At 43.7% G+C, this 17,781-nt stretch overlaps 1 protein-coding gene across 1 annotated transcript; it reads right to left on the bottom strand.

Annotated features, from left to right (window-relative positions):
- Positions 1-7,795: 7,795 nt before the first annotated feature.
- On the bottom strand, positions 7,796-14,851 carry LOC124012342 (zinc finger protein ZPR1-like). The gene is made up of 14 exons (XM_046325849.1): positions 14,563-14,851; positions 14,291-14,452; positions 12,300-12,390; positions 11,850-11,920; positions 11,686-11,766; positions 11,478-11,600; positions 11,203-11,256; positions 11,050-11,116; positions 10,332-10,402; positions 10,124-10,213; positions 9,603-9,713; positions 9,093-9,182; positions 8,380-8,445; positions 7,796-8,278 (listed from the first exon to the last, which is right to left on the bottom strand). Exons 1-14 carry the CDS (start codon positions 14,689-14,691, stop codon positions 8,162-8,164), a joined length of 1,323 nt encoding a protein of 440 aa, XP_046181805.1. The 5' UTR covers positions 14,692-14,851; the 3' UTR covers positions 7,796-8,161.
- Positions 14,852-17,781: the final 2,930 nt, after the last annotated feature.

Raw genomic sequence — 17,781 nt, 5'->3', positions numbered from 1 at the left:
GGGTTTTTCTCTGGAAAAACCAAGGCTGAAATGACCCCCCTCCCTAGTGAGAGTGAGGGGAATTTCACATCCTTGTGCAAGGAAGAGACAGGCTCTGAATTCTCAGCAGCCCCCTCCTATGCAACGGCCTCTCTGCACTGACTTTACAGGTCCCTGGAGATTACACTGTCCCCCATTCCCTCTGAACCAGAAGTGGAAATGATGGTGGGCGGCCCCTAATCCAGAGCAAGATGGGTGGCTTTGCCTTTGGCACCGACTATGCCCTCGCTCGCTAAATATGTGGAGGGTGCATCAGAACGCAGGCAAAGGCGTACACCCCATTCACCAGAGTGGACGGAAACAGCCTCAGGAGATCTCTAGGCTCGAGGACACACTAGCTGAGTACCTCACCCCAGGTTTGAGCTCCTGGCCATTGTCCAAGAAACCCACACTACCTATGACCAAGGACTGGCTCACAGCACAGCTGTTGGAGAAGTCCTTCCCACTAGGTGTACAAGCTGTAACGGCAGCTAACAATATTGCCCTACTGGCAGCCTCTCTATCCCGTCTCACCAAGGGTAGAACTGAGCTGTCGGGAGAGGAGATAGAGGAAGGGTCAAAGATTTCCGGCGCCATCCTCCATCTCATACAGGCGTCGGCTATATGTGCGGGGAGGTCCACAGCCACTTCGGTGGTCGTGGAGCAACACCTCTGGCTGTCTGACAGCTATGAAGGAAACCGACAAAGCCGCCCTATTGAACGCAGTCTCTTCGGAACCGCCGTCAAAATGCGACGGTGAGTTTCGGGAAGCTTGAGGAGAAGAACCAGCTGTCTAAACACCTGCCATTGGCAAGAGTCTAGAGCAGCTTCAAAAGGAACCCCCTCGCTTCACCGTCTCCAGTAGACCCAGGTCTACAGCCAGACGGAGAGCCCGTCGAGCAGCAGCACCTGGTGTACCAAGAGCGGGCCCCGCCCCTCCTGCAACACCAGAGAAGTGGCTCAACTGACGAGAGAGGTTTTCATTTCATTGCCCTGGCTGCCGAGAGGCAGTCAGAAGAGATGACGACCATGACGGGACGAGCGGGAGAGAACGGAAAAGAGCGCAGCACTTCTTGTGACAGCACCCAATGTTCATCCCCAGCCCTTGCAAAGGGATGGAGGAGCAAATGTGTCCTTTGTTAATAAAGAATGTGTTCCATCTGACTGTCACAAGAGAACCTATTTTCCATAACAAAACTGAGTCCGATCAGGTTCCTTTTCTACCTCTCTCTTCCTCTCACCACTCTGCATGTAGCACAGCCCACTATGAGTGCGTAGCTGAGCACACACAGAAGGACGTTGTGAGTGGGAATGACATGAGGAAAGCAAGATGGACGCTCTTAATGAGCAGTCATTCTATACCTCATAAAAACCCTACACACTCTTAGGAGTGAAGTAGCTCAGGGTTTAAAGAGCAGCCTGCATACACAGCACCATGTTGGGCCGATGATGCAATCGCCGTTGGGAGATGGCACACTGTCTTTGGCAGACGCCTCTGTGTAGCTCAGACCCGTGGTGCGTTCATAGAGAGCTGGAACCACAAGGTTACACATATAACTGAAGTGTCAGCGCCCCTGCTTCTCACAGAAAGCATCAATATTCCCTCCCCCTTTCGAATTGGGCCCACCCTGGGCTGTCCCACCACTTCAGTGTTGGGGGACAGCGGCGGCTTGGGCCATAGAGGAATAGAGGTCCTTCCTACTGTCTGTACCACAGCTTTGTGTTCTCCCGCTCTCAGAGCATTATTTAGAGAGGCAGCAAAGCTGCACCCTCTCCTCCTGGCTAAGTCGGGCACTATAGAAGGGTTATGCCATCCAATTCCACCGAACCCGAAAACGGTGGAGGGATGTGGTGGAGACGGTGATGAAGATGCCAGAGAAAGTCGCCACTCGTGAAAGAGATTACGGAACTTTTAGCGAAGGAGGCGGTCATAGTAATTCCCCAGAAGTAAAGGAACAGCGTGCTATATTCACCCTACTTCCTAGTGCCAAAAAAGACGGGGGGAACGAGGCCAATATTGGATCGAGAGAGTAGCCAAACGGCCCTTCCGAACGCTCACAAAACGTCTGCTGGAATGTATCCACAACAAGGACTTTTGTATAAGCATAGACCTAAAGGACGCATACTTTCATGTTCCGATACATCCGCGTCACAGGAAGTTTCTGCATTTCGCCTTTCAAGCGGTGGTTTACGAGTATGCCATTCAGGTACGCCCTGACATCCCACACCTTTTCCAAATGCGTCGAGGCGGCATTGGAACCGTTGCGTCAAGGGATAAGGCTACAAGCCTACCTAGACGACCTATTGGTTCTGGCCACAATGATTAATCTCACACGTCTGGGGTTCGCTGTGAATTGGGAAAACAGTGATCCCTGGCCCAGTCATCGGATTGTCTACCTGGGGTTACAGCTAGAAACTGACTATGAAGGCTTGAATTACAGATCCTCGACGGGCTGACCTGTTAGCCCGTCGAAAGGTTTTATCCAAATCACATGGTAACAGCGCATTCTGTCATGACTGTCTGCACATGCGCAGAACACAGCGATGGTTTGCCCAACTAAGACTGTACCCAGTGAGGCACCTTCGTTGGTTGTCGGTAGTTCCCCTCTCGCACAGAGCGGACCTGAACTATTGGAGAGACCCGTGCGTTTTGATGCAAGAGGTCCCATTAGGCAGAGTGTTATCCTACATTCCAGTGTATACAGGCGCTTGTCTGACTGGAAGGGGAAGGACGTCAGGCTCGGGCAGTCAGTGTGTGGCCTCCCTCGGGACACCACATCAACCTTCTGGAACTGGAGACAGTAGAACTGTTTCTGACCCACTTCACGTCTACCCTACGGGGCCACAACGTGCTGGTCTGGTTGGACAATCGAACTTCAGTAGCCTACATAAATTGCCACGGGGGAGTCAGTGGGTTTTAACTTTGGTACTCGAGACGCTCTGGAAGACGCCGTTCGAGGCATTGAATCAAATCCCCCTCAAGGTGTTGTCTCTGAAGACGGCACTGTTGCTCGCCTTGACTACAGCCAAGCACGTCAGTGATTTGTGTGCCCTTTCGGCGAGACCCGACTGCCTTGCCATCAGTGAGCAGAGCGGTAGTACTTCCTAACTCGGCATTTATACCAACGGTTATTAAGAACTCATACAGGTCTCAGACCGCTGCGTTATGGGCTTTCTTCCCCCCTCCCCATGCGGAGCAAAGAGAGGAGAGACTTCATCGCTTGTGCCCGTGGTGTGCCTTGGCGTGTTACGTGCAGCGATGATTAGGTCATCACCTCAGCTGTTTGTGTCACAGTGCTAGTACACTGGGTAGATCACCTTTGAAACAGCGGCTGTCTCATTGGCTTTGCGAAGGCATTGAGACAGCTTATGAGGTAGCAGGGCAACCAATACCTCAAGGCGTAAAAGCCCTCTCCACTCGTGGAGTAGCGGCGTCTACGGTCCTTTTCAGAGGAACTGGGGTAGAGGATATTCAGGCAGCAGCATCGTGGTCGTCACCGTCTCCTTTATTCCAATTCTACCTGTTGGATGTCGTCAAACTCTCTAGCTTGTTCTGTACGCAGCATGGCTGAAGGGAGAACTTAAGATAAGATGTGGGACTATTGGGCTGGCTTCCCTTCAGGTCCGATCACGTGCGATATCACCTCTGACTTTGTCAGTACAGTAGGGAATATCTAGCCCATATTCTGTTATCTTCCCACAAATCATTGGCTTTGCCTATCGATTAAGTGTGGCGGGTTGCCCTGAGAAGAGAGTCTTCTAAGTTGGTTCAGCCTGTACTCAGCTTTGCTGATGTGAAGGCTAGAATTAAGGCGGAAAACACTGGACCAAATGGACAGGGTCATCAGGGTCACTCTCTCCTATTAGAATAACTACATGACTCCTGGCTGGGGGTGTGGTACAGTAGTCATGTGTTGTATCCTGCTCACAGATCTATGACTGTGTTTGGGTGGAAGGATATAGTTTCTATAACTAGTGTTAATGTACTATTAGACTAATCTTTAGTATTGACAGTTTTGAGCTCATCTATCCACTGGTACAGATTAGTATGACTCAATATGTTTATCTGCCCACTAGTCATTGACTATGCCTTTAGACTGAGTAGGGTGGATTAGACCAAGGACGCAGTACATTGTGACACAGTCTGTTTTCACAGTGTGTTACAGTACTGCGGGTTTTGGTCGTAGCCATTGCTGGGCCCGACCTGTTCATTAAGTGGGAAGTGTTAGGCTCGGCAGGGAGCACACTTTGGAGCGTTGTGCTCCGCCTTAAACCACTAGGAGCAGAGCTCCACGATATGGAACAATAGTTACCGGAGTTGTAACTCCAGTTCTATGAGTGGAGCGGAGCCCCATTAGGACATGCCGACCCCCAGTCTCGCTGAAGATCATTTCTAGGGAGGCTGATTGAGGGGAAGCATCTCCTTATAGGGATACCTGCACTCCTATTGGCTGCAGGTGTGTGCATAATTTTCTCTCAGGCTATCTGCTGCCTAGGCAGCGGGGTAAACCATGTCGTGTCTTTGGCATCATTAAATCGAAGACGTATTTTATCAAATCAATTCTCTAATTATTATTACATGATTAAACTAACCATGTAAATAATTAACTAGGAAGTCGGGGCACCAAGAAAAATCTTCAGATTACCAAGTTGTAATTTTCCTATTATAACTCTTCAGATATTTTAATATCTGATCAATTAGTCTAATTAATGAATTATTCTTTACCTCACCTTAGTCTCATTCCAACCTAAATTGTTAGTTATCTGCACGAACCCAGTCTTTGCTATGAATCATCCATACATCAATTGTCTTAATCATTTATTTACTAACTAAATAAATCACAGAAATGCATAAACAAACAGTAGGTATGGTTACAAGGAAATGATAGGGGATGTGACCTAGTGGGCTAAACCGGTATGGTGGCTTGGTAGACAAAGGGACTGAGAAGGGCGCGAAAGACAAAAGACACTACATAGTTGATAATTATAATAATTGAAATGCTAATCCTCTGCACATGAACGCTCACTCATTCGGGACTAATTGCAATCAATATATTTACGCTCAGTGTGTCGTCATGATCTCTGTTGGAAAGTTCATCTTAACTGCTCTCTCTCCCATGAAGTCCTTCGTTGTCAGAATGGATACTTCAGACTAATAATTAGTATCGAAGATTTGCTCTTATTCTGTTGGTATCGATAAGTCTGAGTTTAACAACCATTATAACCTTAGCTTATACTGAAGGTACGCATGGTCTCTACTCAAACCTTAGCCCTCTTGGTAATTGAGGTACGCATGGTCTACAGTGGGCTTCTCCAGGTGGGGGTTTATTCGGAAAAGCTATCCCATGACGCCCGATCGATGTCTGTGCTTATGGGGGCGGGCCAATGACTTAGTGAAACTTTAAACACAAATACAATTTTCACATTAACGGTTTAAAATCACATTACACAAATAGTTTCATCTTTACTCATTCATTTGATATAATAATTAGATGCAAGCCTCAGAACTGAAACAGAGTTATGGTAAGGTGGCTGTATAGTCTTTCCTGAGGTCACAAAATGGACTGGTCGTAGCTGGATTCTCCACCGGCCGTGTCCACATTCTCCAAAAAATGGGTATTGTTCAGTTCTCAAGTTCTGTAATGTAGAAGAAGTTCCTTTGTTCTACTGTGAAACTCTGACTCTACTGCCTGGCCTTGAGGAGAGAGTCTCCTCTAAGAATTTACAACCTGAGATAAAATATCCTGGGTGTAAGAGGGAGAAGGCACTCGCTATTCCCAAAGAGGACCACATGACAACCACTAGGCGCAGAGCTCCCCTATTGGGCTCCACTCCACTCATAGAACTTGAGTTACTGTAGCTATCGATTCCACTCCAGCAATTACCATGAGCCAATCCTCACCAATTGTGGCTGGTGTAGTTTTTTTCCAAGGCTCTGTTAAAACACATTTATTCCACAGCCAACAGATCAGAAACAGCAGATTTTACCTTTGGATTGTCTTATAACTCTAAGGCCCCTTTAAAGTTCTTATTCCAAATCTGGAGCTTAAATGAAAGATTACTGAAAGGTGAAGAGCCATCTGCACATTTAAAGAACATTAAAATGGTATCACATATGTTAAAATGTGGATTTTAAATCAATGAAATATTAGGACAAAGTTTAAGTTAACAGGCGCTTGCCTGCTGTAGCATAGGCTACAAAAAAATAATTCGTAGCGGTTGATCATATAGCATATAGCGAGCCGTGCACAACCTTTATTTAACCAGGCAAGTCAGTTAAGAACAAATTCTTATTTTCAATGACGGCCTAGGAACAGTGGGTTAACTGCCTGTTCAGGGGCGGCAGCGTAGCCTAGTGGTTAGAGCGTTGGACTAGTAACCGGAAGGTTGCGAGTTCAAACCCCCGAGCTGACAAGGTACAAATCTGTCGTTCTGCCCCTGAACAGGCAGTTAACCCACTGTTCCCAGGCCGTCATTGAAAATAAGAATATGTTCTTAACTGACTTGCCTGGTTAAATAAAGGTAAGATTTAAAAAAAAAAAAAATTGCCATGTAACTCCTCCTCAGTCGCCACACAGCCTCTGGTTAACGGTAGTCTCTTACTCCAGCTCACGGGAAGTGTCGCCTGCGGTGGGCTCGAAAATGTAATTCATAAACTAATTTGTGATGCCCGTTTCTTTACAGGAGATGCCAGTGTCAGGATGGATCAGTTTCTGCAATTTATAAAAAATAAATAGCATAGTTGTCTTTCCTGGTCTGGCGTCGCTTCTTGATTCATTTCTTCTGTGTTTTGGTCCTCTTTATTTATTTTTTGCCCTTCTTCGGGGCAGAAGCCGATTCAGGCATTTTCTTGTATATGCTTGGTGTATAAGTGGCCGTTGAGAAACTAGAGCAGAACAGATGCTTGAGTTGGCTGGCAACGCTGCAAGGGATGATAAGACCAGAATCATCCCCCGCCACCTTCAGCTGGCTAGCCGCAATGACGAGGAAATCGAAAAGCTTTTAGGTGGCGTCACCATTGCTCAAGGAGGAGTATTGCCAAATATTGCTGTCCTACCAAGAAGACTGAAAAACCAGCAAAGAGCAAATAACCAGCTTGGACAGTAAAGATCACAAAAGCGGAGCTCCTTTAAGAGCCACATTCTCTGTATAGAAACTCCTTTTTAATGCCAGCACTACCTGAAACAAGAATGATTGAGAAAAAAATAAGCTTTGTCCGTCTGCAATGCATAGCCTACCCGACGTTGTTTATTTGGCCCATTCATGAAAATATGTGTCGCCGCAATTGAAACTACAGTTTTCGTATATAATAACATTCGCCACTGTGGCCTCTTGGATCTGGACTATGCAGGCGCATTTGATGGTGGGGTGAATAATGCCACAGATATTTTATTGTAGGCATATATGGACCAATATTGAGTTTGTTTTTTAGTAGTACTTTATCAACACATTTTGTGCTAAACAATGTAACATCTTGAGGTCAGTCAAATGTATATTTGATTATTTCAGTAAATGTTCTGTAGTGGTATTGGGCACGTGCACAAACGTCAGTCTAGTCTGTTTTCACAATCTGTGAATTTTCATTCAGGGCGCACATGAACAAAGGACACCGCATTGAAACGAATCTCAAATTTGTTATTTTAAGATCTGTGGGCATTTATGCAGTGTTATTATAATTGAAGATTGTGGTACTGAATTCTACAGGTTTATATAATGCATACTATACATTGAACATAGGAAAGAAGCCTCCCCCAAAAATATCTACATCAGCCATGGGTCTGTATTCTTAGTTAATTTATTCCCATGGAAAAGAACATAAGAAATTCCACTGAATCAGACCCACATATGTGAATACACATACAAGTGATTTAAATTTGGATAATTCATAAACTGGATGTTCGTTCATTTCTTATTTATAAATGCACATACTTTTCTAATCAAATGATTAACACCATATTGATTGTTTCCTTTTAAATAAGGTATATTTCAAACGTTTCAACCATATATCAAATATCATAACCGTAAGACATCAGGAGCATATGTCCTTGTGAGTCAGCAACTACAGTGAGGGCAAATATCTGAAATTACATTTTTGGGATGCGTTGTTTTTGTAAGATAAACCTTCCTGCTGCTGCAGATGTCCTTACTCCTGATAACCCTCTGTCTTCATGTCATTGAGACCAAGGTCTTCATTCTGCTCAAATGTCCTGGTGTACTTCTCAGTTGTCATCTCTGGGTCTGGGTCAGGGGCATAGACGTTCTGCAGACAAACACGACAAATCAATTCATTACAAATTAAACAACTGAGAGGAGACGATGCGTTTGAACCTCAGACATCTGTGAAAGAAGAGTGTCTTTTACCTGGAGATAGCTGTTCCCTGCAGGGTCGTCGAGAACAACGTGCACGTCCATTTCTCCCGCCATGATCTACAGTATTTTTTTGGAAGATGTGTTTTAAGTGCCTCTCAGCCTCCATTACACTTTGAGATGCAACAGTTTCAGCATGGGTGCCAGACTGTTCTGCATTCAAAAACTCTACTTTGTTGCCCAGCCAAACATGTGAAAGTATTCTTCTCAGATACAGCATATGTGAAATTGTTGCATGAGCTTTTGTTTAGTCTAAATCTCATGTCATACTAACAGTTGTTTGAGGATTCACAATAAGTGAATAAATGCACCTAGTTAAAATATACAACCTAGTTATAATATACAACTACGGTCCCAATATACATTACATGTACAAAAGCATATTTACATGGTAGTTATAGTGTATTTACAGTGCAGATACATATTGTTAGTATTTATGACTTATACCAGATGGTAACATTCACAATTTAAAAGAATTGCAATAAACTCACAATGGAGACATTGGATCTTTAAAAAATATTCTAGAGTGAGACTATTAGCCAAAGAGTTATTCAGAGTTAGTTCACAAATTGAATGCAAATAAATACGTAAAAATGTTCCATGGGTAAATACTTTGGGACGTGTAATTACACTAAGGTATTATATGTAAAGTGAGACCAAAACTAGCTCCAAACAAAAGTCATATTCAATGATTACATGCCTCTAACCTTGTCAATCTTCTCGCCAAAAAGTTTCAGTTTCTCTGTTCGATCTGAAGTGGAGCTGTCTCCACAAGTGAATGGATTTTTGGAAACAATCTGGAGGAAAACAGTGGCGGTGGATGAAAACATGAATATAATATAGCTAGAGTCCACAGTGAAAGAGACCATAGAACAGGGGTGCACAACTTATATCCTTGAGGATGGCAGTCCTGCTGGTTTTAGTTTCTCCCTAGTATTTAACTAATCAATTAATGTCCATGATTGGCCACACCTGGCTTCACATGTCTAAATTAGGACTGGAGTTGTGCACCGTTGCCTTTGAATTACAGTACAGCCATGGCAAATGTATCCAAGCCAACAGTGATTCCCAGGTGCAGAGTCCATTGACTAGAAGTAACACAACCAGCATTAAAAAATATACAACTCTCCACTGGAGTTCAATCCCTCTGTACATCCTTCCTGCTGGATCTCCCTTTCATCCCCCCCCCCCCCCTTACTTCTCAACAGTCTGCTCACCAGATCTTTGATGTCTTTGAGGAGTCCCTCCAAGGTGGTGAATTTGCCACCGACAGCTGCCATCCCCAACTCAAACTCCAGCTCAGGTATGAGGATGCTACATGTCTCCGACTGCAAACACAAACCGGCACAACATGGTCGAGTCAACTCCATCCTGATTCAGGAATAGCATTGCTCTCCCCGTGGAAAAGGTTGTTCCATTACTGACAGGAATTGATTATGAAAAGACCCAAACTCTTAAGACAGGACAACAAATACCTGAGCCACCTCAATCATGACAGTATTCATATTATGAGCTCCATTTGGCATGGGTCCTATGAACTTTCTGCCATGCAACAGTAGCCTAAGTACCAGTCTGTTTGTGCTATCATGCCAACTCCTTGTCATGCCAAACATTGTTTGGCTTGACAATGGTAGTAATGGAGTTGGCAGAAGCACAAACAGACCTGGGACCAGGTTAATAAAAATGCTACAGTAAAAAAAACTAGTGAATGCAAGATAAAGTACAAAGAGGGGGCTACCTTGAGAAGATCTCTGGACATGTCAGACACGTCAGTGAGGTGAAGAGTTATCTTGGTGCCCAGCTCTTCTGTGGCTCCACCAGATTTCACCTAAACCACAGATTAGATGGGCAAATTAGAATGCATTCATATTAAGATATTTTCAATATATGTTAATATGCCTTGAAAATAAATACATGTGCCAAGAAAATAAAAAGAGGACCCTTACTTCGTTGGTTCGATGTCCACAGTCATCACAGTTTGTTGCCATGATAATGACTTCTTTGAAATGGGGTATTTCTGAGGAATTGTAAAGGAGGATACCTAAACCTTGCAAAATGAAAAATTCTACACTGGGCCTCCCGAGTGGCACAGTGGCCTAAGGAACTTTATTGCAGTGCTTGAGGCATCACTACAGACCCAGGTTCCAGGTTGTGTCACAACCAGCAGCGACCAGGGCAGCGTACAATTGGCCCAATAACCCACAATTGGGTTAGAGGAGGGTTAGGCCAGGGGGGGGGTGTACTTGGCTCTTGGCGGGCCGGCGCCTGCCGGCTATCTTCGGTCCTCAGTTGAACAGCGTTTCGTCCCGCACATTGGTGTGGCTGGCTTCCGGGTTAAGTGGGCGGGTGTTAAGAGCCGTTTGGAGGACGCGACCATCACCTCTCCCAAGTCCGTTGGGGAGCTGCAGTGACGAGACAAGATCGTAATTGGATATCATGAAAAAAGGGGTAAAAAATTAACAGTGATGTAGTGGTAAAAATGTTAAAAAATAAGTGGGTAAATGCCGATTGCCATTCGTGGTGAAGTACCACTATTCTTTCAATGCATTTTCCTGCAAAAGGAGAGGAATGGTTGCGCAAAATAAAAAAAGGTAAATGGCATTTACGTGCCTTAACCTTACACTACACAATGCTGGGGACAACCAAACAGACTGGAAAGGATACGGACAAGCTTCATGTTTGTCGAGGCTGGGGCATTGCACTCTGGACAGTTTGTATTAAACGTCAACACCTGAGGGAGAAATAAGGTATTTTACTCAAGGGTCAATTATTGAGGAAGAACTCCAAATTGGGATGCAAAATGTCTGTAAATCCCACCTCATTTCTCATACAGTCAATGTCATTACTGGGCTTTTCCTCCTCGTCTTCAGCCTAAGCAATAACAAAAAAAGCTACATTTTAAGTCACTTTTGCTATATAGAAGTTTATACTGGTGAACATGGGTCAAATTATAAATGTATGCCGTCTTGTTTTTTTCTACCTTATGAGGATTCTACACGCACAAGACATGACAGCATCGGTGGAATTGCCTTTTCTAAAACAGATATGTCCCCTTACAGGAGAGTTGTGATGTGTCAAATCAAACCACGCACCTTTATTCCTAACTGGGCGTCCTGTTGGGGTGTTCTCTTGTAGTGGCTGACCGAGAGAGCCTCATCTTTCTGTGGAGCAAAGGGGTTCTCCACAAAACTGTTCCCAGATGGATCATCAATGACCTAAAATTTTATTGCCAGAAAGATTCAATTCCATTTAACTTTAATCTTGTACATGGTTGAGGCTGGGCAATAAAATTGGACTTACCAGTGTGAATACACCTTCTTTCAACTTCTTCAATTTACCAATGAACTCATCAATCTTTACAGCAACTTCTGGTGCAGTTGCCTTCAAGAGTTAACATGATTTTAGTCAACAAGCAGTGAAGTACATATGGCATTTGGTATGATCAAAGTAAACAAAGCTTATACATTTCTTAGTTGTTGGTCTTGCTCCAACCCTGCAACTGCACGGTCTATGAGGCCTTCGATGGTAGAGAGTGCTGGGGAGCAAGAGGAACAGTTAATGGCTTGAATGGGATTGAGGCATATGTGGATACTGTACATCTACATGCAAAAGTGTTATTCTAAGTAAACAAAGCTTCACTTAATACAACAGTTGGATTAATTTAGTCAAGTTTAACCTACAACACTCCTGCCGCCTTTGGCAAATATGTGTATAAATAAAATTTAAATGATCCCAGTAAAACATTAATTAATTAAAAGCTAAGGAATCTAAGCCGTAAAAGCCAGTATATTGGATCTGGGACCAGGCTAGCAATTATCAGGCCAACAAAATATCAGTGGCAACATGACAGTGGCATGTATGCATGAAGAGTGAATATTGTTTTCAAAATCAATAAAAACTGAGTGAGTACTTACAGCCCTTCTGAGTGTATGGGGGGATTTCAAAATCCAGTTCTGAGATTCTGGTGGTTGCGCTGTCTGCTTTGACAACTTCTCGATTCATATCCTACAAAATGAGATGACAAAAAAAGACTAAATATCTAATACAAGATATAAATCAAATAATACAAGTTAGATATTGTTTTCTTTCTAAGCTAGCTATATTAATTAAAAAGGTGTTCTGAAGCTAGTCTGGTCCTCGAGAGAAGCATTGACGTCAGCACAGCCAATGTGTACAACAGTCCTGACGGTGTGTTCGGTCTAAACGTTAACTATACTGTTTAGACAGAGGGTCAGGAGGGACTGTTGTGCACATTAGCCATGCCGTCCGCTTTGTATAGGAAAGCTTTGGAACTTTACTTTCATATCGGGAATGAATTTTCAAAAAACAAAAGAGGTAAAATCACTATACATGGCAGGTAGCCAGCCTAATGGTTAGCGCACGTGTCAAACTCATTCCAGAGGGCTGAGTGTCTGCAGTTTCACTCCTCCCTTGATCTTGATTGATTAATTAAAGGTCATTAATTAGTAAAAAATTCCCCTCACTTGGTTGTCTAGGTATTAACTGAAAGGAAAAACCCACTGACACTATGCCCTCCATGGAATGAGACACCCCTGGATTAGAGCTTTGGGCCAGTAACAGAAAGCTTGATGGTTTGAATCCAAGCCGAAAAGGTGAAAAAGCTGTTCTTCATTTTAACAGAATCCCACGTGGCAATATTTCCAATGGATGTGTTGCATAGTTTTCCATTACAGCACCAGTGTGTTGTCAGTGATTATGTTAATGTTCACTCTAGTGTTATATTTTGGGAACTGTTTCCATCACGGAGTGTGACACTAAAGATGAGTGAAGAGCACAGTCAACCCCTGAGTCAACAGTTGCTTTGTGAGAAGGTGTTAACCCATGTTCACAGTTAACCATTGTTATGTAAATGAAAGCTGAAAAGCACCAGTGACTATGCCTTGGCCCCAAATCAGAGAAGGTCCACTAAGGCCATGGCCCTGTTGACACAAAGCTGGGCCATGGAGGTGGAAACAAAAGTCTGAGGATTTGTAAATCAGTGGAAATTCACCACACCTTTTCTCCAAACACAAGGAAACAATAAGTGTATATTTCACGTTTGTAAAATTATTTTGATGTGATAATAAAGTATTCATAGCAGTGTTTTGTGCATCAAAGCTAGGACCGAGACTGAAAAACAGCTTCTACCTCAATGCCAGCAGACTGTTAAATAGACATCACTAGCCGGCTACCACCCAGTAACTCAAGCCTGCACCTTAGAGGCTGATGCCCTATATACAGAGTCACTGGCCACTTTAATAATGTTACACTAGTCACTTCAATAATGTTTACATTCTGCTTTGCTCATCTCATATATATACTATATTATATAGTCAATGCCACTGACATTGCTCATCCTAATATTTATATATTTCTTAATTCCATTATTTTACTTTTAGATGTGTGTATTTTTAGATACCACTGCACTGTTGGAGCTAGGAACACAAGCATTTCACTACACCCACAACATCCGCTAGATATGTGTGTGACCAATAAAAATTGATTCTCAATTGTGATGACAATTATAGTTTAGATTGAGTATGAGGCCATTTTGGTTGACAGAGCTAGTTAACCTCTAAACATGTCTTGGATGGTAACGGAGTAGGCTATCCCACAATCCTTAAACTCATCTGGTCTAGCCTAGTCCTGGATCTGTTTCTGCTCTTGCCAATGTTTCAAGTTTCATTAGTCCTATGTACGGGATACACATGGTTTACATCGTCCAACAAAACACTTACTTGCAGGTTCCTTCTTGACAATGCCAACTCCATTGCTGTTTTGCCATGACAATGAGTGGCATGATACAAACAGACTGGCACTCAGGCTAGCTACAGCTCATACCCTGCACAGTTACTTAGTGGTTCAGCATATGCCTGGGAAAGGAACTGCATCCTACTTAGACTACCTGTTTTGACTTGACTTTGAGTGTGTAGGTGATGCCTTGATCCTGTATGCGACCAGCTGACTGGATTTCAGTGTTCGACCAGCTGCAGTTGGGACAGGTGAAAGAACTGATGATAACTTCTTTAAAGAAAGGAATCTTCGTAAGAAGAATACGTGTCATTCCCTACAAAAATGGAGAGAACACAACATGTTAGATGAGTCAATCCTACAGCGATACAGACAAGTCCATACGTTCAATTAACTGGTCAGTGTGTTAGCTAGCCATTTACTTACATTTTGGTAACAATTCATGCACAGACTCTCAATTTCGGTGGGTTGATTGTCTTCGTCATTATCAGCACTGATCTCCTTGAAAACACTACCGCCAATGCCACGGACATTTTCCTCTGCTATGACTGACATTATTTCTCTTCAAGAGGTTTTTGATAAACAAACTGTTCGTTTGCATATGCCGCCCGCTGTTTCTGGAACTTTCTACTATCTACATCTGAAGGTGCAGTCCAAAATACACGTTTTCATGTCTGCGTTGTATCCTTATCCCGGAAATAGACGTCAAATTAGTCTTCTTCTGTGGTGGAAATGTCATATGTTTTGTGCGCATGCGTAATACCATATGAAAGCGTCGAATCATTTATATATGTATATACACTGCTCAAAAAAATAAAGGGAACACTTAAACAACACAATGTAACTCCAAGTCAATCACACTTTTGTGAAATCAAACTGTGCACTTAGGATGCAACACTAATTGACAATACATTTCACATGCTGCTGTGCAAATAGAATAGACAACAGGTGGAAATTATAGGCATTTAGCAAGACACCCCCAATAAAGGAGTGGTTCTGCAGGTGGGGACCCCAGACCAATTCTCAGTTCCTATGCTTCCTGACTGATGTTTTGGTCACTTTGAATGCTGGCGGTGGTTTCACTCTAGTGGTAGCATGAGACGGAGTCTACAACCCACACAAGTGGCTCAGGGAGTGCAGCTCGAAATGTGGCAAGAAGGTTTGCTGTGTCTGTCAGTGTACTGTCCAGAGCATGGAGGCGCTACCAGGAGACAGGCCAGTACATCAGGAGACGTGGAGGAGGCCGTAGGAGGGCAACAACCCAGCAGCAGGACCGCTACCTCCGCCTTTGTGCAAGGAGGAGCAGGAGGAGCACTGCCAGAGCCTTGCAAAATGACCTCCAGCAGGCCACAAATGTGTATGTGTCTGCTCAAACGGTCAGAAACAGACTCCATGAGGGTGGTATGAGGGCCCGACATCCACAGGTGGGGGTTGAGCTTACAGCCCAACACCGTGCAGGACGTTTGGCATTTGCCAGGGAACAACAAGATTGGCAAATTCGCCACTGGTGCCCTGTGCACTTCACAGATGAAAGCAGGTTCACACTGAGCACATGTGACAGACGTGACAGTCTGGAGACGCTGTGGAGAAGGTTCTGCTGCCTGCAACATCCTCCAGCATGACCGGTTTGGAGGTGGGTCAGTCATGGTGTGAGGTGGCATTTCTTTGGGGGGCCGCACAGCCCTCCATGTGCTCGCCAGAGGTAGCCTGACTGCCATTAGGTACCGAGATGAGATCCTCAGACCCCTTGTGAGACCATATGCTGGTGTGGTTGGCCCTGGGTTCCTCCTAATGCAAGCCAATGCTAGACCTCATGTGGCTGGAGTGTGTCAGCAGTTCCTGCAAGAGGAAGGCACTGATGCTATGGACTGGCCCGCCCATTCCCCAGACCTGAATCCAATTGAGCACATCTGGGACATCATGTCTCGCTCCATCCACCAACGCCACGTTGCACCACAGACTGTCCAGGAGTTGGCGGATGCTTTAGTCCAGGTCTGGGAGGAGATCCCTCAGGAGACCATCCGCCACCTCATCAGGAGCATGCCCAGGCGTTGTAGGGAGATCATACAGGCACGTGGAGGTCACACACACTACTGAGCCTAATTTTGACTTGTTTTAAGGACATTACATCAAAGTTGGATCAGCCTGTAGTGTGGTTTTCCACTTTAATTTTGAGTGTGACTCCAAATCCAGACCTCCATGGGTTGATAAATTTGATTTCCATTGATCAGCACATTCAACTATGTAAAGACAAAAGTATTTAATAAGAATATTTCCTTCCATCAGATCTAGAATGTGTTATTTTAGTGTTCCCCTTTATTTTTTTGAGCAGTTTATATATATGAAATTGAAAATATATATATTTATTTATTTTTCAATTTCAAATGTGTTACAAAAATCTATACATCCTTCTTAAATGTTAATACAAAACATCACAAACAGATAAACACAAAATCAAAAATACATGTAGTGTACATTTCCAAATATTTTTGTTGGAGGGGTAACATCTGAGTTATTTGAAAGAATGTTTCTCTCACTTTGTTAGTGAGCACATTATTTGTATAATAGAGTCCATACCTATGGCCAATTTACAACACAGAAGTTCCACCTGAATTCCACCTGAGTTGAGTAGCTAGCCCACATCACATCGTTTACTTTGTGATGTTTATTTTTCCATACATTTAAACCGTGTCTTATCTAATTGGGAGCAAATATATTTGGGAGTGTTGAGACAAGATAACATATACGAAGCTCTAGACATGCCTTCAGCCGTAGTCATCAAAACTCTTCCTTGAATAGACAAATCTTTGCCTAACTTGAACTTATTTTTAACAGCTGGCGAAAATGGAGAAAGACCTTGTAAATTATCCAGTGGCTATTTTATTAATTGTTCAGCAGAGCTTGAACCCCAGGTTCACAGTCCTCCTGAGGATGACCTTGTTTGATACTAACAGCCCATTGTACCAGGCTAGGAAACAGTAAGTTAGTACACTCTCTATATGGCAGGTGTAGTAGTTGGAGAGTATCCAGTGTTGACATTCAGTTGTCTTTGTTGGCATTTTTTATTGTTGTCCATGATGATTCCCAGGTACTTAAAACTTCCCACTCTCTCTACCTATTAACTATCCAGAATAAATTCCGACCCTGTGCTTGCTTATAGTTGTATTGGGGTCAGTCAGGTTTCCTGTTTAGATTAAGACACCGTGGAGCCTCGGAAAATGTACCTCAATCCAGAGAAATGCATTGTACTCCGAATTGTCCCAACTGTTGCAACAAGAAGATTGAACGACTGCTAGTCCTATGGTTATTTTGCATACAACTTTCTGGGAATGGTGCAACATAGTTGCTTGGCTTTTATGGAACTTGACCATTTTTATTTTTATTTTCTTTGTATTTCATTCCTCTAACAATTTTTTTCTAGGAACGTTGTCCAACTGGTTTGACATTAGGAATGTTCTACATTTACATTTACGTCATTTAGCAGACGCTCTTATCCAGAGCGACTTACAGTAGTGAGTGCAGACATATTTTCATATTTTTTCAAACTGGTCACCCCGTGAGAATCGAACCCACAACTCTGGCATGGCAAGCGCCATGCTCTACCAACTGAGCCACACAAGACTCACTGTAAGGTGAAATTCGGCG

The sequence above is a fragment of the Oncorhynchus gorbuscha genome, linkage group LG02, assembly GCF_021184085.1.
Source record: "Oncorhynchus gorbuscha isolate QuinsamMale2020 ecotype Even-year linkage group LG02, OgorEven_v1.0, whole genome shotgun sequence".
NCBI lineage: Eukaryota > Metazoa > Chordata > Actinopteri > Salmoniformes > Salmonidae > Oncorhynchus > Oncorhynchus gorbuscha.
This window is presented reverse-complemented; position numbering and strand designations above follow the sequence as displayed.

Coding starts and splice junctions, on each gene's coding strand:
- LOC124012342 (XM_046325849.1), bottom strand. CDS start 14,691: ATGTCAGTCATAGCAGAGGAAAATGTCCGTGGCATTGGCGGTAGTGTT. Junction 11,921..12,299: donor CCCATACACTCAGAAGGGCT/GTAAGTACTCAC, acceptor CTTGCTCCCCAG/CACTCTCTACCATCGAAGGC. Junction 8,279..8,379: donor CAGGGAACAGCTATCTCCAG/GTAAAAGACACT, acceptor GTTTGTCTGCAG/AACGTCTATGCCCCTGACCC.